At 40.9% G+C, this 27,309-nt stretch overlaps 2 protein-coding genes and 1 long non-coding RNA gene across 3 annotated transcripts in view; 2 read left to right on the forward strand and 1 right to left on the reverse strand.

Moving 5' to 3' along the window:
- The first annotated feature begins 15,318 nt into the window (after positions 1-15,318).
- Positions 15,319-17,761, forward strand: LOC116711953 (uncharacterized). Its single transcript, XR_004337364.1, has 2 exons — positions 15,319-15,440; positions 17,193-17,761. It is a non-coding gene; the product is annotated as an uncharacterized LOC116711953 (long non-coding RNA).
- LOC116711952 (uncharacterized) overlaps positions 17,689-27,309 on the reverse strand; it is a 43,697-nt gene continuing 34,076 nt past the window's right edge. The window contains exons 4-6 of the mRNA XM_032551605.1: positions 22,482-22,579; positions 22,012-22,075; positions 17,689-19,084 (exon numbers count right to left, since the gene is read on the reverse strand). Of these exons, the coding sequence (XP_032407496.1) occupies positions 18,811-19,084; positions 22,012-22,075; positions 22,482-22,579 (436 nt within the window). The 3' untranslated portion in view covers positions 17,689-18,810. The remainder of the gene's footprint in view (positions 19,085-22,011; positions 22,076-22,481; positions 22,580-27,309) is intronic.
- On the forward strand, positions 24,353-25,601 carry bhlhe22 (basic helix-loop-helix family, member e22). Its single transcript, XM_032551604.1, has one exon. The coding sequence runs from the start codon at positions 24,353-24,355 to the stop codon at positions 25,169-25,171; it is 819 nt and encodes a 272-aa protein (XP_032407495.1). The 3' UTR covers positions 25,172-25,601.

Genomic DNA, 27,309 nt, shown 5'->3' on the forward strand with positions numbered 1-27,309 from the left:
TAAATACATTTCAGACCTTTAGTGAACTGTTGCAGAAGATATGCGTCTCTGCCACTGAACTGAATGCAGCAGACTGCATGTGCATTTTAAGCCTGTGGTTGTCGCGAAGGCAATAACGTTGTACATTTAGATCCAATGGTGGTTTATGATCTAAGGAATGTGGCTCACTGCCCAGGGAGCCATTCTTTCTGTGGGCGGTGCAAGAACTTCAAAAAAGATGTGAACTGGAATTATAACTCCTGCTTCTGTGCTACCAGGTCTCCATGTTATGCCAAACAGAAGCACCTTGACTGAATGGTATTCCAAATGACCCACTCGACTGAAAACTAAAGGTCTATTTCACTGTTTTTAAAGCTATCTGACTTGATTTCATCATGTCTAGTTAAATGTCAAAAGCTACCTGGGCTGTTAAAACTTAAATTGGATTGTTCTACACTGAGCAGAGAGTTTAAAAACACAGTTTGAAAACTACAGCTCCACCAGAAAGTATTCACACCCCGTCTCTTTTTGTTGGAATCATTCTAGAGTAAGCAAATTTTCTGTCAATTTTTGTTTGCATTATTTAATATAATAATCATAACAATTAAGTAGACATGAATTAGAGGGAAATGGATTTGTAATTGATTGAATATCAAAAACATAAGGATTTTTTATTTGTTTTATTTAAAGGGAAGTCTCTGATAAGAAAATAATTTGGGTGTTACTGTTTTCTTTTTAATTCTAGATCAGGTCTTCTCGTTTGATTCCTAGAATCAGAACCAGATATGGAGATGCATCATTCGGTCTTTATGTTCCACTAATCTGGACCAAACTTCCAGAAGACCACAAAGATGCTGAAACACTGAGCTCCTGCTTTAGATGTTTCTGAAGTCTGGAATCTTCAAGTATATTCCAATTGATTAAATAATTGTATTTATGGTGAACATTTTTTTTTTTTTTTACAATTGACAGTAGATATCTGTGTAGAAACCAAGAAATGAAGTCAAAAGAATTGTCTGCAAACCTCAAAGACCAGATTTTGTCAAAGAACAAATCTGGGAAGGGAGACAAAATTTCTGCACCATTGATTGTCACGCACAGCACAGTGATCTCCATTATTTGGAAAGGGATAAAGTCTTCCAACTGGCTGCCTGACCCTGAATAATCAGGGATGAAGGACCTTGGACAAAGATGTAACCAAGAACCCAACAGTCACTAAGTGGAGGTCCAGTCTTTCCTTCTGGAAGAAGAAGCAGTTCACCAATCAGCCCTTTGATGCAGGGAGTGGGAAATTTACTTTAAAGATTGTGAAACCAGGAGAAATTAAATTAAACTAAACTGGCCTGAATTTCATGTCTGGACAAAAATAGGAACTGATCATCAGCTGTCTTCTGTGAAGCATGGTGGTGGCAGCATCATGCTGTGGAGTGATTTTCTGTCGAAGAAAGTTGTACACTACACTGCAGAGGGTAAGATTAATCTTTTAGCACAACAGTGACTCAAAGCAGACCATTAGTGGACCTCTATAAATTAAAACAGGTGGTAAAACTGCAATTTATTGACTGGTGTACATGATTCTTAAGTGAAAGCAGATTCTTAAAAAACATAGTATTTAGGCAGAGGCTCACCCAGGACATCTTTCATGCTACTCAGAACATCTATATAGCAAAATTTGACTTTCTAGCACTAAGAACTTCCCCCATGATTCTCCCTCCTTCATATTTCTGTCCCTGCCCCCACATCCACAGCCTCACAGAGCGTCGCACTGCTCAGATTCTCTGTGTGCCTTGTGTCAGATCAATAATGCAACCATAAATTTCATTTAAATAAACATTAGTGGCCTACTTAATTAATGAAACCTCATCTGCAATTTGTCAGTGTCAGAAGTGGTAACCCCTTTGATGTTGGTATGAATATTCCTTTTCAGAAAATGAAGCACTCGCACGATTAGCTCCTATTGTGCCGTCAGCCTCTTCCTGCCTTTTCGCAGCTCTGCCTGGATCTGCGCGCGGCTTATCAAGGGTACACAGCATCGGCAGATTAAAATCATTTACTGAGCTGAGAGGACAATGGGAGGATGTAAAATGAGTGTGGGGAAACATGATGAAAAATAGTGGGGCTGAATATCTAATGAATCTAATCTACATACAAGCAATCTGACCAAATGCCGGAGCAATTTCAGGGCCCATACATCAAATAGTACACGACATTAACGTTGAATCAGTTTCAGAGGGGTTCACACCCATGAGCCATAATACTTGATAACCAGCAAGTATTTATGAGAGATAAATAAAAATGAGAAATATAAAGCAAACCATCATAATGTGAGATGAGTCTCTGACCCGTCCTTGTCAGTGTGCAAGAAGCAGCTGCTCATGACCCACTTTCACTCGGATACATAATTCAGCGGTGAGCTACACGACTTCCACGCCACCATAAAAATATTCATCAAAACGAGCGAGCAAATCTTCTTTAGCAGACTCGCTAACAATCCAGCATCAGCTGGGGGAACAAGTCATAAAAAGCCTCCCTGACCTAAATAAGTCAAGTTTATCAACTCGCTGCATGATTTACCGAGTTTAAAACATTCAAACAGGACTCATTAATGATTCAATAAAAAATCAGACTGACAGCAGTTCAGCACACTAAGAAAAGAGGTGCAATAATGCCAGAGAAAAATCACCTGACAGTCAAAATATGTTGGCATGAAAGAACAAAGATCAAAACAGCAACAGAAAACAGCTTGGACAGGAAAGATCTGCTGAAATTGTGTAGCTTTATCCAATATTTACAAAGGTTGAAAACACAACAGTAAAAGGAATAAGAAATGTACACTCTGCAAAGCACTGCAGAAGTGCAGCCAATCGTCTTCCAAACTCACAGAAATGGTAGGCAGGGTTATAAAAACATTTACAAAGACCAAAGAAAGCGATTAACTATATGTTTAAAAGGTTACCAGTCTTCCAAGGAGTGGATACCCCAAAAAATCCCTACAAGATCAGACTGTGAAATTCAGAAAGAAACTAATAAAACAAGAGTTACACCTCAGACACTAAAGTTTTTTACATTTAAGCTACAGAACAAGACAAAAATACTCTCTTTGAAAGGGAGAAAAGTAAGTCTCTGTTTTCTAAACTAAAGTAAAACATCCCAAAGGCAATGATACCACAAGACTTGGACAGATCACAATGTTGGGTAAAATTTATACAAATACCCCAAAACAACTCCCAAGGTTGGTGGAAGAGGGGTGATGATGTGTGCTTAGTGGGATGCTTGTCTTTATAAGACGTTGCTGATGATTCACTAATATTTGTCAAAACGTTGTCTTTTCTTTTTAAAGACGTATTTTGGTGGAAAGCGTAAAAATAAACTATTGCAGTAGCTTTGCATTTCCCCCTATCAACCATGCAATGATTGTACAGCCTCTGGTAGGACTTGTAGATGTAGATCTTAAAAATCTATTTTTTTAAAAATATGTGGATTTGTAGAAAAATACAACTACCAAAAGCAAATCATTCAACAGCCCTAGATACTACTGACTGACATTATTCATTCTGTTTATGACTTAAATCCATCAAACTTGAGCCTTTAAATGTGCTGGTCAGACATGCAGAAAAGTTACAGAGATGAGGAGCTGAACCCCAGACACTACACGTGCAAGTCTGCTTCATTCATATATTATAGTAAAAAAAAAAAAATAGGTTATAGTAATAAGAGTCAAGCTGATTAAAGTTCAAGGTGTGAAGGAGACTGGATAAAAAAGGAGGAAATCACTCCCCATCCCTCTTTGAGACACCTGAAATAGGCCAGAGGCTGGCTTCCTCCTATCAGAAGAGTCCTGGGATGCCTGAGAGACTGCAGGGAAAAGAGGACAGGGAGGAGGTGTTGGGGTGGGGGATTCAGCTGGGCCTTAAGTGTGCTATCATAGGCACCTCTTGTGCCTGCCTGCTTTATTTGCAGTAGTCAGGTTAATGAGTCCACCAGCCCACTTGATGTTGAGAGGCCCACCACAAAGAGCTGCCTCATTAGAGCTAGCCTGGCATGCTGCTCTGAGACAAAGCGACATTCACGCCACTGAATGCCTTTATGCTGCTCAATGCTGCCAGCCTGCGCGGGCCAAAGCCATGGCATGCCCCCCTTATGCCCCCCTATCCTGCACGCGTTCTGGCACCTGGCCAGCCACACCACGACCCTGAGGCTGAGCAGTCTGCACGGGTGCAGTTTGCTCCACAGGAAAACGTTACACTGAATTGTCTCCAAACTCTTCTCTGCTTTGCCTCCGTTTTTACCCTTTCCTTTAAATCCAAGTCTTACCTAAACCCTTTTTAGTTCCTGAGCCATCCGTCAAATTACAAAAAGAAAAAAAAAAAAAGCTCCTGAAATTGTTATTCTAAATATATTCTCAACTCATCTTGAAATCACAATCGCTGCCCTCACTGTATCTAATTAGTGTGACATAATGACTGAAGTGCAGTTAGAGCGTCGTGACAGAAGCGCAGTTTCTGTCTGTGATACAAGGCGCTTTATCAGCCCAGGTGCAGGTATGACCTACTTAATGAGAGCTGTAACAAGGTAATTCAAATGTCACAGCTACGTGTAATTTCATGGTTTGCAGCTGGGGGTGGCAAACTCCGTTTCAGTAAGACATTGAGCGTAACAACCAACATAAAGTAATGAAAGGTGTGTACGTTCAGCTGAAAGATAAGAGCAAGCTTTTAAATAAAAATCACTCTGAAATGGCAGAGAAACAGGAAACGTCATAACGATCCTATATGTGTTTCAGGTGTATAATATAACTTTCCAAACAACATAGTGCTTTGCAAAAGAATTTATATCCTTCAAATTCTTTCCCATTTTGTCCTGTCACAACCCCATACTTCAATGTATTTTGTTTAAGTGATAGACCAACATAAAGTAGTGCAAAATTGTGATGTGGATGGCAATTGACAGCCTCAAATATTATTCACAGTCTTGCAATTTCATTCAAACCTCAGTACTTTAATACCCATAAATAAAATCCATTGTAACCAGTTGCCTTCAAAGTAAATATATTCAAGTCTTCGGATCTATCCAGTGTCAGTTAGATAATATAAGAGAACAAAGAGCATTATGAAGACCAAGATACACAGCAGACAGATTAGAGTTGAAAGATAAAGCAGAATTAAGTTATGACACAATATTTCAAGCTATGAAAATCTCACCGGACTATGTTCAATCCATGACCTGAGAAAGAAAAACATATGGCAAAGTTAAAAAAAATTTACCAAGAAATGGCAGTCCACTAAAGCTAATGGGCTGGACAAGGAGAACATTAAACAGAAAAGCAGCAAAGACCAAGTAACTCTGAAGAAGCTGCAGAAATCTACAGCTCAGGAGGGAGAATTGACGTAACATCCGCCCCCCCATGCGGAAGTAGATCAAACCTTCGGCAAACAGTGGTGGAGGTAGTGGAGCTCAATGCATTACCCGAGACATTTTTTACCTCATCATCCAAACCTAAGGCAAATACAAACGAGTCCTACGTTAGGTCTGTAAGGTTATTTGCAGCAAACAACAGAGAAGTCAACACTACAGCTAAAGTCTTTCGCAGCCAAAGGAAAAATGAGGGGCACAAAGTCTAACTGAATGTGAGCGTGAACGCTGCTCCGGACTTACAAAATGGGTGAGAAATGACTGAAATGATACAGGCTTGTGAAAATCTGCCTTCAGGAAAATACTTAAAAAATAAACATTAACACAAAAAGATGCTAAAATGCAAGTACCGCAGTTACAATAGCACATGTTTTCAAGCTCAAATATTTACACATATAAAATCAAGCATAAATACTTAAACTTATTGACAGATTTGACTATAAATGTTATGAAAAAAATGGGATGTTTGCTACCTGTTACCTTCATACAGACGAACATGTGACAGTTGCCGTCGATCACAGTTTCATTCAACTGGACATGAGATCAGCTGCAGGCCTTGATCCATTTCTTGCATTATTCCTGACTCCATTTGTTTTAAAAATCTAATAAGTTGTATTCTGTCCTCAGTAACAGCTGTAGGGATTGCATATTCCCCACTGGCAACATTTGAAGATAATTTCTTGTTATTTTCCTCAAATCTCTATGACCGCAGCGTGTTAGCGTTGACAAACCCCGACAATGTTGACGGAAATGAAGCTCCTCCAGATAAGGGGCGTGCACTTGACAAATAGCGACTGGCCAGTTGCTGACAAACCTGCCAGAATTATTGACAGGGGGTGTCGTCAATTATGTCGAGAGGATAACTATCATAGGTGCCTCTATAAATCTGATCTTTATTAAAATATGGCAAGAAGAAAGTAAAAAGAAACAAGTCACTTGTTGTGCAACAATAGGTTTGGTTTAGCAACAATTTTTTTAATCCATGGCAAAGGAAGATAAAAGGATTTCTGATTCTGATATTAACAAAATTGGTGATTTAAATCAAAATCACCAAGTTGGGGTTACACCTTATTATCATGAAACAGAAGCCAAATAGATTTCACTGTCAGTTATTGCGTATGATGCCTGCAAAGCAGGTACAAAGCATGTACTGTGTTAAACATGGTCTATCGCATACAATTACAATAAAATCCAGTTGTGGATTTGTGACAAAATGTAAAACACGTTCAGTAGTAGTGGCTTATCTTGTTTCATTTATTCTACATGTCAGTTTTGTAGCTTCGAGTAGTTGTCCCTTTAAAGAACATTACTCGGCATGGACAACCTTGTACATCAAACATCTTGCTCTACAAAATGTATTCAAATCTCACATAAAAAAACAAGATGATTTTTTTGTTTTTTTAGGTTTCCACAATCCCTGCTTTCAACTAGAGATGACGGATAGTTTTATAAAGTAATGTGCAAATTCCACCTATGCTTCACAGCTGTTGAAATGGAGCCTATTAGGCAATATTTTAAAAAAGAAAAATCAACTCTCTCTCCCGGCTTCAGGTCAGGAGTCAAATATTTTCTGCATAGGCAATATGCTGTCTCCACCACACTATTTATAGCAGCAGGCAGAAACAGCTGAGCGGACTGCAGTGATGTCACTGGCGCTGATGGAATGCTTTGTTCCTCGGCGCGTGCGCATACCACCAGCGTGTGCACGAGCTGCAGCGAAGGACCAGGATGCAGGAGCCAAAATGGCTGAATGTACATACACCCCCCCCCACAGACACACACACACACACATATATATATATATATATATATATATATATATATATATATATATATAGCAGTGTGTGTGTGTTTGTGTTTATAAAAGCATCCCTATCACTGAAAGCCAGGTTTCTAATAAGCGCCGTAACCTTATGAAAGCATCCAGGCCTCAGTCGAGGATGTCCGTGTTAATGCCACGGAGGGAATCAGTGTTTGTGGATGCCATTTGAAACTCGGAGCAAAATAACATCACGCTGCAGCTGAAAGCAGGAACACATCTCCTGTACGGTCTGAAGCGCTTAATGGTTCCGAGCTCCCCCCCTCTCAGCATTCAGCCGTGGCGTTCAAGAAGCACCATACCCACGTATATATTTTTAGTAAGCCTTTGGGCTTCTTTCAGTGTCCCTAAAAGAGCATGGTTGCCCGGCAACCGTTATTGTTGCCATGGAGATTCATGTGTTGGCAGCTGCTGCAATCAGCATCAACTCGAGGCTGCACGTTCCCATTCCGATAGTCAGGCAGGCGACGAGGAAGGCAGCGAGGACACACAGCCGGAGAGAGAGAGAGAGGTTAGTAATCAGTGTGAAACGTACATTCATCTGTTATCCCGCTGCATTAATACAATTACGTCAAGAAGAAATTTATGGCAGTGCTTTGGTGAGATGATCACACTGCAGACAGAGGAATAAAACTCCACCTCGGAGCCTAACTGATCTCCTAGTTTCACTGAACGCAGTGGGACGATGCTGGTTTGCTTCTGACACAAGCAAAAAATAAAAAATAAAAAAAATAAAATAAAATTCTACATTTCAGACTGCTGCTGAAATATGATGTGGATTCAACTTGTTAGCAAGGATAAGTGATATTTTACCCCCTTCCGACCTTTATATGAGTATGCATCTGTGTCCAATGGAAGAATTGTAAACCCTGTTCAGAGTAAAAATGCATTGAACTCATAATAGCTGTTATTTTCTCTTCGGGCATTCCCGCCTTTCTTCTTCCTTTTCAGCTCTACCGTCGTTTCACTGTTGACATCACAGACCAATGTGGGGATAAAGAGGCAGAGAAAAACAATAACAGACCCATTGACCCCCATTTCACAAACCTTGGGGGTATGAGAGAGGGGGGAAAAAAGTCCACTTACAATGCTGGAACAGGCCTGCTGATTGGGCGTCAATGGGTTCTCTATTAGGGAACAGGGAAAGTGCAGCTCCAGGTCCTGACCCCGGTCCAGTCCTGAGCGCACACGCTCCTACAGCAGTACATGGTTCTACATCTGTTCTCTGAGACCTCTAAAAGTGTGTCAGAGAGACGCTGGAGATGTAATGAATTAGAATTTTGTTTAGTCAACTAATAAATCATTTTATTTAGAGTTACTGCATGCAGTGATATATTTTAATTCATTTATTTCTCTTAATTGTGCTTATAGCCAATAGAAATTCCAAATTTGATTTCTCCGACTATGTTAATATTGTATAAAAAGAAGTTGTTTACATAGAAATGTCAACCTATTAAAAAGTAAGTCTTGCACTTACTTTTTACTGGGTTGGGGCTCCTTTTGCATAAACGACTTCAGCAAAGCGCTTGAGACGTTGGTATCTCTCACCTTCTTCTTAACAGTAATCCATAGGGTTCTGTGAGGCTTAGGTGAGGCCAGTTTGCTAGATTATTAGGAACAGTGATGACATGCCTATGGGTATGACAGGTATTACATCCTACTGATGAATAAAATCAGCACCTCTATAACATTTTTTAGCTTGAGGACAACACAGAGTCACACAGGACAAACTCATGCACTCAGTTGCACCTAAGGGCAATTTAGAGAGACCTGAGAGTCATTGTCTTGGACTGCGGGGGGAAGCCGGAGTACGGACATGGAGAACATGGAAACTGCAAACTCCTTGCAGAAAAACCTCAGGCCGGGATTCAAACTCAGGACCTTCAAGGCAGAGCTGATTCAATGTGCAGCCCTACTTTGAAAATCAAACTGAAATTTTGATTTCAGTTTGAAATCAAAATTTCATCTGAAAGAGGGCATTGAAGCAATATTTCTTCTTCTTAGCCCATATATGAGATGTCGATTCAGGTTCAGGAATTAAACAGTTGTAGATCATGTCTTAACTTTGTTTTACAGTCCTCTCATGGTTAACCTTGTTACTTGTGCATCGGGCTAGGTGGTAAAACAATAATGATGTCTTTGTCACGGTAGTCACATGATCAGTATCAATTGATTTGATTTGATCAATTTCAATAAATTCTGATAAAGAACTGCACAGCATTCTGGAGGTTTGTAGGCAGAGGAAAAGACTTTAGCTACTCAACCTCGGCCCAGATAGGAAAGCTTCGTGGGATCAACTAACTTACTCACTCTTTGGTTACCTAGCAACAGCTTCAGTAACATGGGCAGGGTCAGTTTCCTGTTGCCGCCAACATCACTACTTCACTCCTCAGAGGTCAAAGGGGACTCAAAGCGGACAAAGGAAAATTTCTACAACCACAAACGCATATGTGTTGTGCACTGGCACAGGAAGATGTTCACATCGAACTGTTTTGTGTGAGACACCTTGCTGACAATGTTGAGAGTCAGTGCAACCAGTCGCAACGATGCATACTGTGATAGAAGCTCTCTGTGCAGCACTGGTAGGCCGCCCTGGTATAAAAGAAACAGGGCTAGGTTTCTATTCAAATTCTGTCAATCACAGCTGCCGTTATTTTATCGTAAATTAGATACATTTTTTTCACAGTGTACTTTAAAAATATGGTGGTTCACAAGAGGACATTATGGGAGAACAACCAGCTTTTTTAGCAGACTCTTTGTGGTGTCAGTGACAGACTGTTAGACAGCTGTTAAGGTAGCAGTCTTCTCCATGACTGTGTGGGCAATAATCCACCTATAAAACTAAATTTCTGAGTCAATCATACTTTCTTTATTGGTCTCATGCAATATGCCCATTTTCTGAGAAAGCTGTATTTTGGGTTTTAAAAATAATTACTAAAATGAACAGAAATAAATAATTTGTATGTGTATTAAATATATAAAAATTATATATTAAATATGAGTTTCTCTTTTTGAAGTAAATTGCTGAAATGAATTACCTCTTCCATGTTATCGTAATTTATTGAGAGGCAACTATATGTACATCGGATGCTGCTCTGAGCACTCTTTAAAGTAACTGTGACCAAGAAAGATGAAGCAGGGACACTCCAATAAAAGCCATTAGAAGTGAATGATTTCCAGGGAGACGAGCATCTGTATCCAAAACAAATTCACTTGTTTAATTGGATTTCATTTTATGGGCACACAGGTCAGATAAAAAAAAAACAACCTTTTTTGCTTATATTGCTGTAAACGCCGCTCTTTCTGAAACCAATCAATACAAGGCAGCTCATTTTGGATTAACATTAAAGTCTGCGTTCACAATGACCCTTCCACCGGTGACTACACTAAAACAAGATCATAGTTAATGGTTCAATAAATTTTCCTTCCCTTACAGCTTTAATTGCCTCACACGCAGCAGAAACGTATCTTTAGGAGTTGGACATGAGGATCTCCTGGCATAAGCATGAAAATAGAGGCTCACCTCGCTTTCTGCGGATGCTGCTGGTTGACATTTAACATCACAGAGAGAGGGGAGGTGGAGAGCCCGGTGCCCTACATGCACATTTGACCCCCTGCTAATGTCAGAGGGGGGAGGTCCCAAACACACTCATCCGTACTTCACTCACACAAAGCACTACCAGAGTACAAAGTATCTATCTCTGAAATTGCAGAGGCTCTACTAACTTCCTAATGTGTATTTAGAGAAAGGTATAATTTAATCCAAGCCAGATACAGTGCAGGTAACTGATGGCAAAGGTTTACTCTGTGCTTTATCAGCAGAGTTTTTTGCCTCTGTTTCCCAACCAAAATGTGTTGCTTTTCAAAAAAATAAAAAATATCTATAGTTATCCTTAAGTTTGTGATGCTTTGAAAGGCCAGTTATTTCCTATCTGGGGAATTGTACAAACGTCTTCATCATATACTGTTTCTTTTTTGGAGGACGTTACAAACACTGCCAGCAGGCCTGCAACCCAGTGCAGCTGACCTGATTCTGCTTGCACGCAACCATGAAATAACAACTGCTCTTTGGAGTCTGGTGCTAGCTCGGGGAACGTACCGTCCCTGCTCCGGTGGAGCATGTGGGCAAACCTCACCATCAGGGTAGAAGTAAGAAGTAGAGAAAAAAAAGAGAAGAAATCACACAACCAGGTCACATTCTGAAATACAAAAGCAGGCATTGCTGGGAAGCCCTTTAAATGTGGTGTCTGTTTCTTGCACGTTTATATGCATTTATCTTCCTATCCAAAAATCTCTATCCTTCATATATATATATATATATATATATATATATATATATATATGCACTCTATTTTAAAGTCAGAGCGATATAATGCTATAGGAGCTAGCACGTAGGATGTCTGTTGCTGGGTGGACGAGGCCTTTGCTGTACGACCCAAAACATAAGGAGGGGGTGAAAAAAGCTCATCTGTTCCCGGCAGCTTATAGAGCTGCAGAGCGCACATCAACCATTGTCTGCCTGCACACAGTTTATTTTATGTGCATCTTTCTGCTACAAGCTGCATTATTATTTGTTTCGTCGCCAAGAGTCCCAAGAAGATCAACATCGACGCTTAATTATGTATTTAAATGCGCACGAGCAAAAATAAATTATTTCTTGTCGTCAAATTTAATCTTAAATTAAAAAAATATATGTAGAAAAATAGTGGGGTTTTTTTGGGTAACGTGGTCAAGCTGAATAACAAGGCCTTTAGAAAAGAAAAAAAAATATATAGTCCTGGTCGGAGATACTTCTGCGCATTTTCACAGCGGCGCATATTCAGAGCTGCCTCGGTGACGCTTATTTCCTACTCTGTCATTGTCTTTTAAAATATATATATACACATAAATAAAGTGTCTTCTTTTCTGTCCTTTGTTGTGGAGGATAAACTGTCTCTTTGCGACAGAAATCTTGCTCCGGAGAAACGTGCAGCGAGTATCCAGCAGAAGCGCAAATCAAATCCAAACCCGGTATGTTTCCAGTAGTGGCTCCAACTTTTCCAAACTTCTCTGCCCAAATGATGGAATGTGCTACTGCAGCCGGTGGTCATTTCTTCCTCCTTCCCTCCCTTTTACGCCCCTCTTCTCTCCCATAGTTTTTTTTTTTTTTTTTCTCCAGCAAAGAGGGCTCAGTCTCTGGCTCTTGATTAATAAATGTTTATGTGTTTTGAAGTGCAGCACAAAAGCGGGGTTGGCCTGTGACCCCTGGTAGCCCCGACCTTACGCGGGGTTCATTGTAAGGCGCTGGGAACGGAGACCCTGGGGCCACTAACCCCCCCACATTCTCCCACCACGCACGCACACACACACGCACTCTAGCCATTCATGTGCGCACCGCTGCTTGTCGCCCCGCAGCTTCCATTGTTTCAGTGGGAACAATGGCATCACCTCCCCTCCTCCTATTCCTCCATCTCTCTCTCTCTCTCTCTGCAAGAGAAAACGCAGCTTTCAAACTTCCCTCTATGTGCAGCCTGACGCAAGCCCGGGCAGAGTTTCCTTCGTACCCTTCAAAATAAAGAAGAAAAAAGATGTTGACAAAACGTTAACACTCTTAGCGATGTGATCGCTCATGTTGCATCACACGCAAAGGTTGCATCACTGCATAGTGGGTTCTTTCAAAGTCCATCAGTGAAGCAGAGTGAAACTGGGGGACAGAGGGCTGGATGCTGACGCAAAACCTGCATGTGCATTTTAAATTGCAAAATCCATTTTGAACAGGTTTTGCATGTTTAAAATGAACATGCAAAACCTGCATGTTCATTTTAAATGCACAAATTGGACAAGTTAGAAGAAACTGCACATTGGTGGGGATCCCTGGTGCTTCACCTTGGCTGCAGGGCTGGTGAGGTTACTCAAATGGCATCATGGTCAATCACTGCAGGAAGTAAAGAGGGGATATATAAATACTGCAATCAATTAGAAACAGAAAGAATTTGTCTAGAAAGAGTTGCAATGTGTTGTTGATTTTACAGCAATCCCCTAAACCAAGTGTGCATGTAGCGACAGTGGAGAGGAAAAACTCCCATTTAACAGGGAGAAATCTCCAGCAGAACCTGGCACTACGAGTGGCCATCTGCCACAACGGACTGGGGTTTTTGAGAAGAACTGATGTAGGAGTAATTTCTATGTTAATGAAAAGTAAAAAAGTTAATAGCAGGAGAGGGACGCATTTAATTGCTGGCAGCATTATCTCAGCTTATGCCTTCCTCCAGGAAGGCACCACAGCCAAAACACAACACCAGACCAGCTGTAGCTTCTATAGAGAGAAAAACACTGAGAGAAAGCATAAAATTAACAGCTGCGAAAATAACAGCAAATAATGCAAATTGGAAAGTAGTGGCAGAAGAAATGGGGGTGGAGGGGAGTGGTCAGTTTGTCCTCCAGCAACCTAAGCAGCATAATAGACAGCTCAGGATAACTTAACCCCTTAGAATGGGGCATGAGAGAGGACATGAGAATGCACCTTAACTCCCTCTACTCACCCCCTTGACTGGGAAAACATCTGTTATAACAATATGTTTAATAAAAAAAAGACATTTTAATTTTCAGCTGAACATCTCAGAGAGCACAGATCAGTCTGTCATCTAAAAGTGCAGAGTATGGCACAGAAACATATAACTTGACATGGTCATTCACCTAAACTGACACTATACTTAAGGTGAGCGTTGATTAGAGAAACCGCCAAGAGGCCTGTGGTATCTCTGGAGAAGCTGCAGAGATAGAGCACTCATGTGAAAGAATCTGTACCACAAAAGTCCAATTTTCTGTTTGCCACAATGCATGTAGGAGACAAAGCAACTTGTGGCCAACATGCAAAATGGTATGAACACACATATGCCAACCACAAAAATGAATCTTATTGTTGTTGGTAAAAAGAAAGAGAGAGCAAAATTCATACAAAGTATTGAGGCGGGAGGGTTGAAAACAAATGTATTTCACACTTTTGAAAGTATTTGTACAAAGTTTTTTCAACCATGTTTCTTTGTTTCTTCCACTTCAGAATTAGTCATCTTACCATCTCAGTAAAATACACTGAAGTTAACAGTTTTGCAAGATAAAGATTTTGCTCTGCTCAGATGGTTATTGAATCCAGTAGGCCTGGTACCAGGCCCAATGCAAGACCCAATGCCAGGTAGGGACTCAATGAAGGTCTAACACAGTGTTTCTCCATCCAGGTTCTCAGGCCTCCCCGCCCTGCATGTTTTAGGTGTTTCCCTTCTGCCACACACCTGGATTGAATCTGTGGGTGATTAACGGGCTTCTGCAGTACTTGATGGTCATGCAATCATTTGAATCAGCTGTTCTGGAATAGAGGCACATCTAAAACATGCAGAGCAGGGACTGGAATTGAGAAGCACTGGTCTAATGTCTCATATTAGAATTTAGAGAATCAGCACATGGGTTGCCAAGAGTTGTCCTGCACCAGTTCTACCTAGGCATTTCAGATGAGATGATTGTCAATGTGTAAATTTGTGTAGACGTGCAAATGGTGAATTGTATGAGGCAAAAACACATTAAAAATCTGGATTGAAATTATGATTCAAAACATGCAGATATCCCATGAAAATCACTAAATACGGGACTTCTAGAGCATTGCGAAAATACATTACATTCCTCAAGGCTAAAACGCAAAAACTGAAAATCAGTGCAGCATGCATAAGGATTCTTATCTAAAACAAGCTTCTTCTTTTTAAGAGCAATTAAGTCCTACAACACATCAAATATTTCAGGGGAAGCTGAAAATCTGTGCTGCATGCATTGATATTTTAAAGCAAAAAGGGGAAAATATTCCCAAAAAAGGACTAAATACAGGACTTACAGAGCACGCATTTCAGTGTACAAACGCATGAGCGCTACGCGCTTGCGTGTGGGAAGCAAGAGAGAGAGATTTAACTCATTGTAATGCACACAACGACCTGCCCTCTTTTGGAAAAAAAAGAAGCGAGGAGCGAGAAAGCGCAGCCATGCTTTGCAGGGGCTACAGCGTCGCTCTCATTGGTAGTATGAGCCTCCTCGCCAAACGGAGTGTGTGCTTTGCTCGCCCGCTCGCCGCTGCACCGACACAAACCGGGAATTTAAGGCTCCGCGATGAAACGGTGAAGTAATCACAATAACGCCGAAAACCAACAGGACGCGGATACATTTGAGCTCATTGTGCTGGGATCCACCATATGGCGCGGACCGCTTCATGGTGAGTATCTCACTGGGTTGCGTTAGTCAATTATTTATGAGTCAAATCTGCGTTTTTTGGGGGGCTTTAAATGTCCCTTCATTTATCTGCGAACTGAAAGAAAAAGCTGTTATCTGGAGATGTTTCGAGACGTAACGGCGCCGTGTCCTCTCCGCTGCACGTTGCACTTGCCATTGTTATTGCGGGCTCTCGGGAAAGAAGCAGCTCATGTGCAATAAAAAAAAAAATAATAATAATAATAATCGCTAAAACATGTGCAACCCGGCGCAGGCTGCAACCTGCTCATCATTTCATGTCGACAATTGCATAATCTATAAGAAGGACTAAAAGAGGACGGTGTGTTTCTGAGCTGCAGCGCGGCGCTTCAGGACAATAGGGTCGTTCCCCCCCACCCCCCTTTACCTCCTTCTCTTACTTCTCCTTTGGTGGTCAGAGACCCAAAAATCCAGAGCAGGAATAACCGATATGATTTGCCCTGGATGGGGTCGTCTCTCAGAGTGACAACCGGTGATTTCCTTTGTTTCCGTATCCATCTCCTCTCCGTAACAGCGAGTGTATTCAACGCAATTAACATATGTGCTATGCCTGCGCCTCTTTATTCCCAGTTCTGTCAATTTTCGCCCTTCAGTTGGAATAGAAGGAGCCTTTTCCCGGCTTAGAAGCGTTCAGGGTCTTAAGCACGTACAGTCAGTACTGACTTCAATGGAATTTGATTGGTGTTTAATGCGAATTGTGCGAATTTCAGCGTATGATATTAGATACGAGCAGGTCTTTATAACATTCACTAAATGTGACAGGTAATAGAACCTTTGCATTGCGTTTTTCTCGTTCCATGTCCTCCTGATGACAGATGGGAAAACGGTGTTAAGGTTTGACTAAATGTCACTGATTGCACAGCTCGTCACATCAAAGCCAAAATGCAGCATTCGCTCCCCTCCAGCATCCCTCCCTCCATCACTGTATGCGAGGGAGTGCACGGACGTGTGCATGTGCGCATGCTCAAAACGATCCCGTATTAGTGTGAGCTTTGCTTCACAAGTGTTCCCATTTTTTTTTTTTTTTTCCTCCAATAGTGCAATGTTGCATAACTGTTCGCAGCCCAGCGCCAGATTTGGGACTTCGCAGCACACACTGAGACTGAGTTGTCCGAGCCGCCGTAGAGCCGGTAACACGCATCCCCTCCCACATATTCTCACACAAACTGGGATAGTCGGAGAAAAATGTCCCTTTTGGTTTCAAGGACGCAGGTTAGGCGATGAAGAGGGGACTCTGGGTAATATAGAGAAACATCTGTTTGCCTAGTGACGTCACCAACTGCCACCCACCCCCCCTCTCTCCGCCCGTCATCCCAATCCTCTTCTGCTGAAGGCAGATTCCTCATTTGTTTGGCTGGAGCATCGTTAATCCCAAAGTCAGATTGGGGGGTGGGGGGGAGGAGACCGGACGGGGAGACGATCAGTCCCATTTAGCAGGTGTCAGTGCGCACGGTTCGGTCTCTGCGTCTCCGTTCATTTGCACGTAAGAAAAAAAAAGAAAAGCGAAGATGAGGATTCCGCAGTTACTGCCCCATTTTGAGATTTGCGGCATTTTCTAGGAATATGCAGAAAAGCGAATTTTTTGAAAGTTTTTCTTTTCTTTTTTCTTTTTCATTTTTTGTGGACTTGTTTCTAAATTGTGAATGTGGAATACTTGCACTTAATTTTTGAGGCTCATGGCGCATTTTGTTTGTTTTTTTTGTCTTCATCCCCGTAGGTTACATTATGGATTAATGGAGGACATCTATGCTGTCTGCTGCTTTGGACACTGCATACGGAGTCCTTTGCTCATCTGCAAAAGCTGCCTGGGACGGTTAATAATTTGCCCTCAAAGCTGTCTTATTTGCCTTGTAACCTCACCTACTTAGGTAAATGCATGAATACAGGCAGATCTTTGCTAAAAGAAGAAGAAAAGAGGAGCTTTCCCCCCTCGTTTTCGGTCTGCAGGCCAGGGCGGCTGCAGAATATTAAGGTTACAGGCGCAAAAAGAGGTTTCTTCCAGTTGTCTTTGTTTTTCCTGAAACACAGTGACAGCACTCGTATGTTTCTGTGCAAACCTCTCTCCGAGCAGCGGGTTGCGTCTCTCCGTGTTCACAGCGGACCTTGATTTAATGTCTTACAATTAAGGCACGCGGTGAATGCCAAGAGATGATCCTCCTCTCTTCGAAACGACATCACGGACACCATGAAATCATTGAACTGTATTTTTTTTTAAGTTTATAATTTATGTACTGCCTGTGTTTTTTTTGTTTTGTTTTTTTTTAACAATAAAGTAATTGCATATGAGGAAGTTCTGATTCCATCTCAGCATACATGCTCCTAGCGTGTGGTGGGGTGTGTGTGGGTGTGTGTGTGTGTTTGTGGGTGGGGGTGTGTGTGTGTGTGTGTGTCCAATAGAGCAATAGGAGCCTTCCATCCCAACACAGGCTGCCAGCAGCGCTGTCCACCTTCTGTGGTGCTGAAATCTGCAGCCTTTTGTTTCACTCGCCTGCAGCCGGCGTGGAAGCGGAAATCGTGCAGTGCGGGATTCAGACTGCGCAAAGTCTACACATCGGCGTTCGCTCGCATGCAACCTTCAATGGCTTGTTTTATTCGAGCAAATCAGATTAACAAAATGCGCAAACACGAAGACACCAGGGGTGAACACATTCCAGCTGAAATTTGTGAAATAATTCACCAGAATTTATAAAGTAAACATAAATGCTGGTAGATTCCTTTTCTTAGAAATGTAATTATTTTACGTCATTTTCTCATCATTTTCGCCCTGTAATATGTCCCTAAAATTCAAGTACATCAAAGCAGTAATAACCCCGCTGTGTACATACAGGGAGCATACTTGAGCAGAGCTGCTTAAGACCAATGTCACATTAAATTAATATCAAAAGGTCGGAAAATGTGGCCCCGACAAAATCTTCTACCACAGCAGGCGACTAGCAGAGCGCTAAATATCAACCCGAGGAAATATAATTCTGCATAAATTCGAGGAACAGATTTGAAAAGTAGCGAAGACATTTCAAATTCATCTTATTTGTTACAGTTTCAGTTCGGAGTGCTTTGACAGAATCAAATAATTTCACGAGTCTGAGAAATTGTCATCTGATAAATGACTGGAGGATGGATGGACGGATGGATGGAGGAGCCATCCATTCATCCATTTTTAAGAAGCGGGTTTCTTAAAATGTGTTCAAAATAAGCACTCAGCACTCGTTTTATGTTCAGAAACACTTTAAATTTAAGATCATTTCCCACCGAATAGGCTGGAGGAAATGTTGTGACAAAGAAACAGTTTGTTGTTGCGTCTCTGTAGGAAGCCATGACCATCATCTGCATCTGCATCATTTCTTTAAACTCCAGTTGTCAATGTAGCCAAAAAGAGCGCCTCCTATGTTTGCCATATCATGATTATTACACCTCGCCCCTTGTCGCAAACACGATGAAAATCCAAACTCAACAGCATGAGAGTCTGGCCTCTGCTGATAGCAAGAAAAAAAATCTTTAAGTTGAATGAAATCCATAAAGCTGCCATCGAGCATGTTCGTGGATGTGCTGCTCCCCCTGGAGAGCCGTCTGGGTCCATCTCCTGTCTTCTTATGGAGGCTCTCCTGCCCTCTTGTGGTAGAAATCAGAAATATTGTCAAACATTCACAAACTCGGTTATTATTGATACATATCACAACAAATGTCACCTTGAGACACTTTACAAGTCAATAAGAATGAATTAATATATTTTATAGAAATATATAACTAAATTAAAAGTCCTACATTTAATATGTTATATGGCATTTATCATAACAATAATAGTAATTGTTTTATTTATTTAGTTTAGCATTTTAGCTGATTGTTGAGAGCTCTATGCAGCTTCTTTCATGTTTTAATTTGTGCAGGGACACTTTAGGATTGCATGAAAAATTAAAAATCTTAAATCTGACAGACTGGAAAACAACAGTGCAACCTGGTTTGATAGCGTGTCTGTTTATTCTCACGAAGAGACTTGTTTGTTTGTTTGTTTTTTACTTTGAGTAGTTCAATCCAATTCTTATGTCACTGTATAATAAACAGCAAATTAATAAAATACAAAATAATCACAGTAATATAAACTGCCTAATTAGAAGTTTTGGATTTTCCCGTCTGTACACAGAAAGTTCTGACTGTTCTGGTTTAGATGTGGAACCGTTCACAGGTTGGTAGCAGTTCAAAACCTTCATAAGGAAAATGTAAAGAGTCTCTGAGCATGTTCACTGTTCCTGCACCAGATCTGAGGCAGATTCCCTCTCTATTCCCTGCAGAGGACCTCTTATCTGTTATTTTGCAGCCAGAGCAACACGCAGAGATTATGTCAGTGCAATCTCAACCACACCTCTGTAGAATGTGGTGAAGAGCTACAAGCGTTATTTGTTTCCTCAGATAGCGATACAAATAAAGTGGCTGGTTCTCTGTCCAGGTAAGGTCACCAGAGATCTTTGCTCTGAGGTTTAATGCCACCCACTCTCTGTCTCCGCTGCAACGTAATCCACACAAAAGATGAAGAAAATCCGATAAACGAATTATTGGAAATCACATCATTTGACCTACCACAATAACATCAAACCAGGTTCAGGTTCTTGTCTTTGCTGACGTATCGTCACAGGATGATGCTGCCACCACCATGTTTCACAGTGACCCCTACAATGCTCGTTTCAAACTCCAGGACATCTATAGCTTCCTTTTTCAGAATTATTTGTGCAGGACTAAAACCTTTCCAATCAACAGATTCTCCATGCTGAGTTTTGAATCTTTGAAGCTCTGCCCGAGTTACCATGGGTTTCTTGGCTTTTTTTTCTTCTGATCAATACTCTCCTTATCCTGAGGTGTTGTGTTTGCAGAGTTCTCCTCAGCTTTATCACTGACCTTTCATTCCAGTTGTTGTTCCTTGGTCTCCGCCATTGTTCGCAATGTTCTTTAAAAACCTCACAGGCCTTCAGAGAACAGCCATATTTATACTGAGAATAAATTAAATAGCTCCTAATCTACTGTGTTTGTATTCTGACCTTTGTTTTTTTTTTGTTTATTTTTGCTTTTTAGGTCTTGCAATTTTCCGTTCTCCAAGACACAGACTCGATCTGTACTCAGCTAGAATATCAGATCAGGGGTGGCCAAAAAAAAAAAAAAAAAAAAGAAAAGCAATCCAAAAATCACAGGATTGAAGAGAAAGGCTGGAATGCAGACAGAAGCCAAGACAAACTAGCAAACCTGAAGGCTTAAATACAAGACAGGTGATTATTCTGAGGTAGAAGAGTTTTGAGAATGTTCGGAAACAAAATGGACACAGAACTTTCCAAAATCATTTGAATTCCTACTGATCGTGAGATCCATCAGTTTTGAACTTTGGCTCATCTCTCAAATATCTCATATTGTTCGCATGTTATATTTGCCTCCATGTTTTTAAAGAAGGATCATAATTTGTGCACAAAATTCTTTGGCAAACGCAGTTGTGTCTCTGGTGGGTGACTCACAGGAGCAAAAAGCAGCCCCCTTTTTGTTCTTGCCCACATCATTCCTGTTTTACAATATGTAGCTGCCAAGGCGTCAAACAAGGATGAGGAAAAAATCTCTGGCATATTCACAATGGTTTCAATTGGCAGGGGTCAGTCGTAATCACTGCTAAAGGTACCTTGCATGTGTGTGCAGAAACATGCCATGGTAACAAGCCACAGCACCTTGTTAGGACGTGGAGACAGATTTTGTCCATTAATGCATTTCACCGAGCATCTACAAATGGCTTCTTGGGGAGAGTAATTGCAAAATTGGCTCTTAGCGTGCCGGTGGAATATGTGAGGCAAGGAAGAATGTTTAAAGAGTTGGTCGCATTGAATGAGCGCACTGTGGGGATCGCAGGGCTACGGAGAACGTCAGCGACACCTGCGGAGTTCAGGTGAGACTGATGTGAAATTAAAATTATGGAGCTGTCCAAAGTCCTGAACATTCAGAAAAATCATGCCATTCCTATGAAACACAAACTAATTATTCTGTCAGAGAGTGAGGCTCGAGTGATAAAGGGACAGCTTGGAAGTTTTTCAGTGTGCAGCCAGTTGAAAACTTTGAGCATTTCTTTCTTGTTTTGTCATATTACAAAATAATATGACAAAAAATGTACATTAAAATCCTGAATAATGTATTTTATTTGGTGATTTTGAGTGATATTTTTAAATAAAGTTCAGTTCAGCCAATTGGCTGCAGAATTCACTTAATGAGAATAAAGGTCCGTCTTTTGTAGTAAAAACAACGATTCTGTCAGGCATAGGAAGGTTTTTATAAAACGTTTGGGGAACATATGTAAGGCCAAAGACCAAGTAACACAACAGACAGATCAGGGACAGAGCATGGGAGAGGTTTAAAGCATGACTGAATCATCAAGCAGCATGTCAAACTCTGAACATCTCATAAAGCACCGTTAGATTCATCTGAAAATGGAGAATTATCAGTAGTTTGCACTACTGTAAACCTTCCAAGACATTTCCTTCAATCTAGGTTAGTAAAGAAGAGAAATAATCATCCACCTGGACACGCCGATCTCCTCAGTGGAGCATGTTGATGGCAGCGTCATGGTGTTGGGATGCTTTTCTTCAGCAGGGACGAGGATGTCAGTCAGAGTTGATGAGAAAATGGATGAAAATATGTTAAAAACAAATGGAATTTAGAGTTTCCAACCACTTTGAAGTAGATTTCTCAACTTTTTAACATAGCAATGCTTAAGATTTTACAGATTTATTCTGCAATAAAACTGAATAATTTGTTTAACTCTGAGACCTTAGTGCAAAATAAAAACGGGTTTTGACATGACACATGCAAGACCACCTTTCTGTGAGTAGATGTTAGCAGAAGATCTACTGACAGATGTTCTGAATTTAAACAGAGAAAAATCTGCAACATCTGGAATAGAAAATACAACATTTTTTTGTTCACATTGACTTTTATTTAATTGCAAACAGTATACTGTAGATCCAAGACATTTTATTTGCCTGGTTACCTGGGCTGCTGTTGTGGCTCAGGGATGCCAATGTGAAGGTAGTCACTCTAGCTTCTCCATCACAGACCAAGTTGTCCTTTGGCAACACTGCCCCCTTTCTGCAATTTAAACAAGGAAAAAGTGTGACTGGAATAATAAAGGTGATCCAAATGGTGAGTGTGGCTAGAAAAGGGCTACAGTGCAGTTTGACATGTTACAACCACAGATTTTAATGCACTTGAGTGGGATTTTATGTTGCAGACCAAAACAAAGTAGTGTAAAAATACACAGTGAAAGGAAATCAAATGGTTTCCAAAATGTTTCACAAATATGAAAAGTGCATTTGTGTTCAGCATACCGACTTTATGCTGCTTTGCCCAGGAAGAACCTAAAATAATCACCCAGTCTTCTTTGTCAAACAGCTCAAGCTCAGTCAGATAGGATTGTTTGGTGGATGTCAGTTTTCCAAACACATCCAGAATCATGTGAATGCAGCACTGTATGTAAAACATTACATTTTCAGTAACATACATATGTAAAGTATAAATGTATATATTCAATTTGCTTTGAATAATAAAAGTTTAGTCTTTTTTGTTAATTTGAACTTAATCCAGTCTCCTTCTTTTTTTACTTTAACATATCAGTGTTTTGCAAAAATCAGTTTACCAAATGGCCACAAGTTTGTCATTTTTTGCTGCTTTAAGCAACAACTCTGCTGCAAACATGCTTATATATATATATATATATATATATATATATATATATATATATATATATATATATATATATATATATATATATATATATATTTAAAAAAAAGTTATTTTGTCATTTGTGGCTCAAAAAAAGGCACAATGTTTCTCTTTATTTTTTATCTCCAAAGCACAAGTTATCTATTTATTTTAAATAAATAAATATTTCTTTCCTTTTATTTGCCCTTCTGTGATTTTTTAGCTGCTTTTTACACTGATGGAAGCACCAGGAGGTGTGTGCGCAATAAAAGCTCATCGTTTTTCTTTAACAGATGTGATTTACGGTTTTATCCAGAAGATGGCAGAAGAAGCACAATTAATTTCCACTGAGCGGCATAAAAACAGACTGGTGGATGCTCAAGACAATTGATTTTAAATAAATAAACACAATTATAAACCGATTATGAATAAAGAAAAATGTATCACTGACACTTCTTCTGAAAAGTGAAATTTTTCAGAAGAAAAACTGAGTTGTTTTTAGAAAACAACTGAACAGAAAAAAAGAAGAAACTCGCCGATAAATCAGACAGTAAGTCTAATTCAAAGCGCCATTAAAGTTTCTTTCTTTTCTGAACAAATAAATCATGGAAGAAAAACAGCTGTGTGTTTGGCTTCGATCCGTTGAAGGAACTAAGTTTTCATGATATGGATTAAAATTTTTATTCAGGCCCTTTCATGAAGAGGATGGTGCCTGAAAACTGTCTTAAAGTCTTGAATAGATGCACACTCGCAGGATGCGCTGGTGCGCGCGTTGTAGTGTTTGTTCCAGTTTAAACCGCGTTAATTAAAACGTTAACCTGATTGGGTGGAGAGTGAGGGGGAGGGCGGCTGTCTCAGCCCCAATAGGCGAATCCTTTTTAATAACCCGCCTCGAGATAATGATGTGAAAAGACTGAAGCGTCTTGTGCGTAACGAGGATGATGGTGGTGATCCGCCGAAGGTGAATCCAACACATACACATAAAGAGAGAGAGGAAGAGAGAGAGAGGGAGAGAGAGAGAGAGTGACACTTTTTACACAAGTCTTTTCTTCATCACCGCACCTCAGCTGACAAGAGAAGCCCCCAAACTTCGCCGCTGACGCGCAAACAGAGGGAGAAACTCACTGAGAGGCGTCAGGAGTTCCCGGAACCCACCAGGCCATGGACCGGAGGATGAACCTGAACGGCGGCGCGGCAGGGGACATTTTTCACAAAACTCTCAGCGCCGTGTCCGGCAAAAAGATGGACCCGTTCAGAGCGTCTGCCGGCATGGAGCTGCCGCCCAGAGACCGCCAGTCTCCAATTAGCTGCTTTGACCAAGTCGATCCTGACCCGATCCAGCCCGGTGGACTGGCTGGAAGCAGAGGGGGCACTCTGGGTCTGCCGACTGGATCTTTGTGCGTCAAGTACGGGGAGAGCGCCAACAGGACCTCGGCGGCGGAGAGCAGCGGCGGAGAGCAGAGCCCCGACGACGACAGCGACGGGCGGTGCGACATGGTCCTCCTGACCGACGTGCGGACAGCAGCCGGGGGTAAAGCTGAAGGAGGAGGTAAGAAAACCAAAGAGCAGAAAATGCTGCGGCTCAACATCAACGCCAGGGAGAGACGGCGGATGCACGACCTGAACGACGCGCTGGATGAGCTCCGGGCGGTGATCCCCTATGCGCACAGCCCGTCGGTGCGCAAACTCTCCAAAATCGCCACCCTGCTGCTCGCAAAGAACTACATCCTCATGCAGGCGCAGGCGCTGGAGGAGATGAGGAGGCTGGTGGCGTACCTTAACCAGGGCCAGGCCATCTCCGCGGCTTCCATACCAGCCACCACCGCGCTGGCAGCTCCTCCACCCGGCCTGGGCGCGTACGAGCAACCGCCCGGATACCCGTTCCCCGCCGGGGTCACTGCGCCCTCCTGCCCGGACAAATGCGCCCTATTCAACAACGCCGCGTCCAGCCTCTGCAAACAGTGCACTGACAAGCCTTAAAACTGACCACAGAGACTACAAAGAAGCACACAAGAAGGAGAAAAATCTGACAGAAGATCGAGTAGAGACAAAAATTAACATTTTTATAATATTTACTAAACGCATTAAACCTCGCTTCTGTTTTTTTTTTTTTTTTTTTTTTTTTTCTGTTCGAACAACACTTGATTGTGTACATAAATCATCTTTAAAGTGCTGGTGTGAATGAAGGCCGAACAGAAGCTGAATTAAAGGCCTGTTGCTCTGTGATGGACCCTCTGTGGAGATTTCTGGGTGACCTGACAACCTGCGTGACTTTTTTTTTTATCCGGAGCGCAACAGCACCGACCTCACTCTGCTGCTTTCTCATGCGTTTACTTTGACTACTAAATCAAAGGCCCAGTTTTCAAAAGAACCTTCCAAGTGAATGTTTCGGACGAGGAGAGTTAAATAATAATAAAAAAGAAAAACAAGTGAACCATTCGGTTAGGTACTTATTTAGTGGCGAAAGATTTACTTTCAACTCAGCGAATACAAAAAAAAAATCTGAAAAACTAGAAAGGCATACATTTAGGTCTTCAAGGTGGTTTTATGTGTCTTTTGTAATTTATTAATTTGGGATATTTATGGTATTTATGCTTGCATTGCACATTGTCGTCTAAGTTGATGTGTTTTCTGCATTTTTTCATGATTTTTCGTTCTGATGAATCGCGCTGTCAGGTCAAGGCTTTGGTTTATTGTTGTAGATACTTTGGTTGTTATGAGATCAAAGGGGGCCGTTTGTATGTATTTGAGTGTGGAAAAGCTTTATTAAAATATTTTGAACAACAGAAGAAAAAAAATATATCTGGTTATTTATCCAAGGCAGTCAGTGCAACTTGAAGCAGAGAAAGGTGCTTTTAAATGTTTGAATGTTGCGCGCATTGATGTGTCATATTTCACGGTTTAATCGTTTTATTTTACTCCAGTTCAGTTCACAACAAATTCCACCTTAATGCTCTTTAGAAGACAAAACGTTTCAATTCATACTGAGCTCTATGGACATATTCCATCAAGCACAAACCATTCCGATCAGACAAATTCAGATTTTAGCGCGTTTGTTACACATTCTGTGCATAAAGAATCTCTAATTTATCAAGTTTCTTGGCTCTCATCAGGTGTCAATAATTTTTCCCTCCATCAAAACTGCTTCCTTTTTTTTTACAGCTGATTTGCGCCAAATCCTTGGAGAGAATACCAGAAGTGATGGTTGAAAGCAGATCAATCATTCTTAAAAAGGGAGATCCGATTGCAGTTAAATTAATAATATTAGATCGACTTGCATTACGATGCGTAAGAAAATGTTAATGAAAAAAAACAGGTGATGAGAGTTGTCGCTGTAATACCTGCCTGCAGATAATCAAACTCCTCGTTTAAGGGCGATTACACCCTCACGATGTGATTAAGACATGTAATTACACCGCTGTTCAATCATTGTCGCAGTTTTGCGTCTTTAATGAGAACGCAGCTGCAGTCGCAGCGACTTTGGCCCTTTGGCCCTCCTTTTATTTTAAAGGCCAAACGACACAATATTTCCCCAACGTGCTGATTATAAACATTATGGGAATAATTTTAATAGGAATCATTGAACAGTTTAAAAAAAGAATATCAGACAGTTAATCGTTTCTTGTAAAAATAACTAAATGGAAATTATCCAGCAGATCCACAGCTCTGTTTTCAGGAAATGATCATTCAACCTACTCAGGACATCAGTATTGTACAGCTATGACTAATTTACTGTAAATACAAAAAGCTTATTTTGGTTTTAAAATCTTACTGTAACTCCTGCTGCACCTCTATTACTGAGGATGAAATGTAAAGCTACAGAAACACGATGTAAACTGATTCTACAGTCACTGAACTCGCTCAGAGTTTAGTCTCACTGTGAACGCACTAACTGTGAAAGTTGACGTAAGGTAGTTTGTTTTAACACAGAAGAACTGTTGGGGAACACAGTAGTTTTTCTGTGAGCAAAACAAAAGTTGTTTACAACACCGTGATATCTAAATGATATCTATGTTTGAAATATAATTCTGAAAAATTGTCTTATCTGCTGTGGGAACAAAAGTCAGTTTGCAACCTATAAGGAAAGGAGCACCAAAAAAAACACAAAAATAAACCCC

The sequence above is a fragment of the Xiphophorus hellerii genome, chromosome 21 (assembly GCF_003331165.1).
Source record: "Xiphophorus hellerii strain 12219 chromosome 21, Xiphophorus_hellerii-4.1, whole genome shotgun sequence".
NCBI classification, from domain to species: Eukaryota; Metazoa; Chordata; class Actinopteri; order Cyprinodontiformes; family Poeciliidae; genus Xiphophorus; species Xiphophorus hellerii.

Excerpts from the sequence above, each read along its gene's own strand:
- bhlhe22 (XM_032551604.1), top strand. The coding sequence starts at position 24,353 with ATGGACCGGAGGATGAACCTGAACGGCGGCGCGGCAGGGGACATTTTT.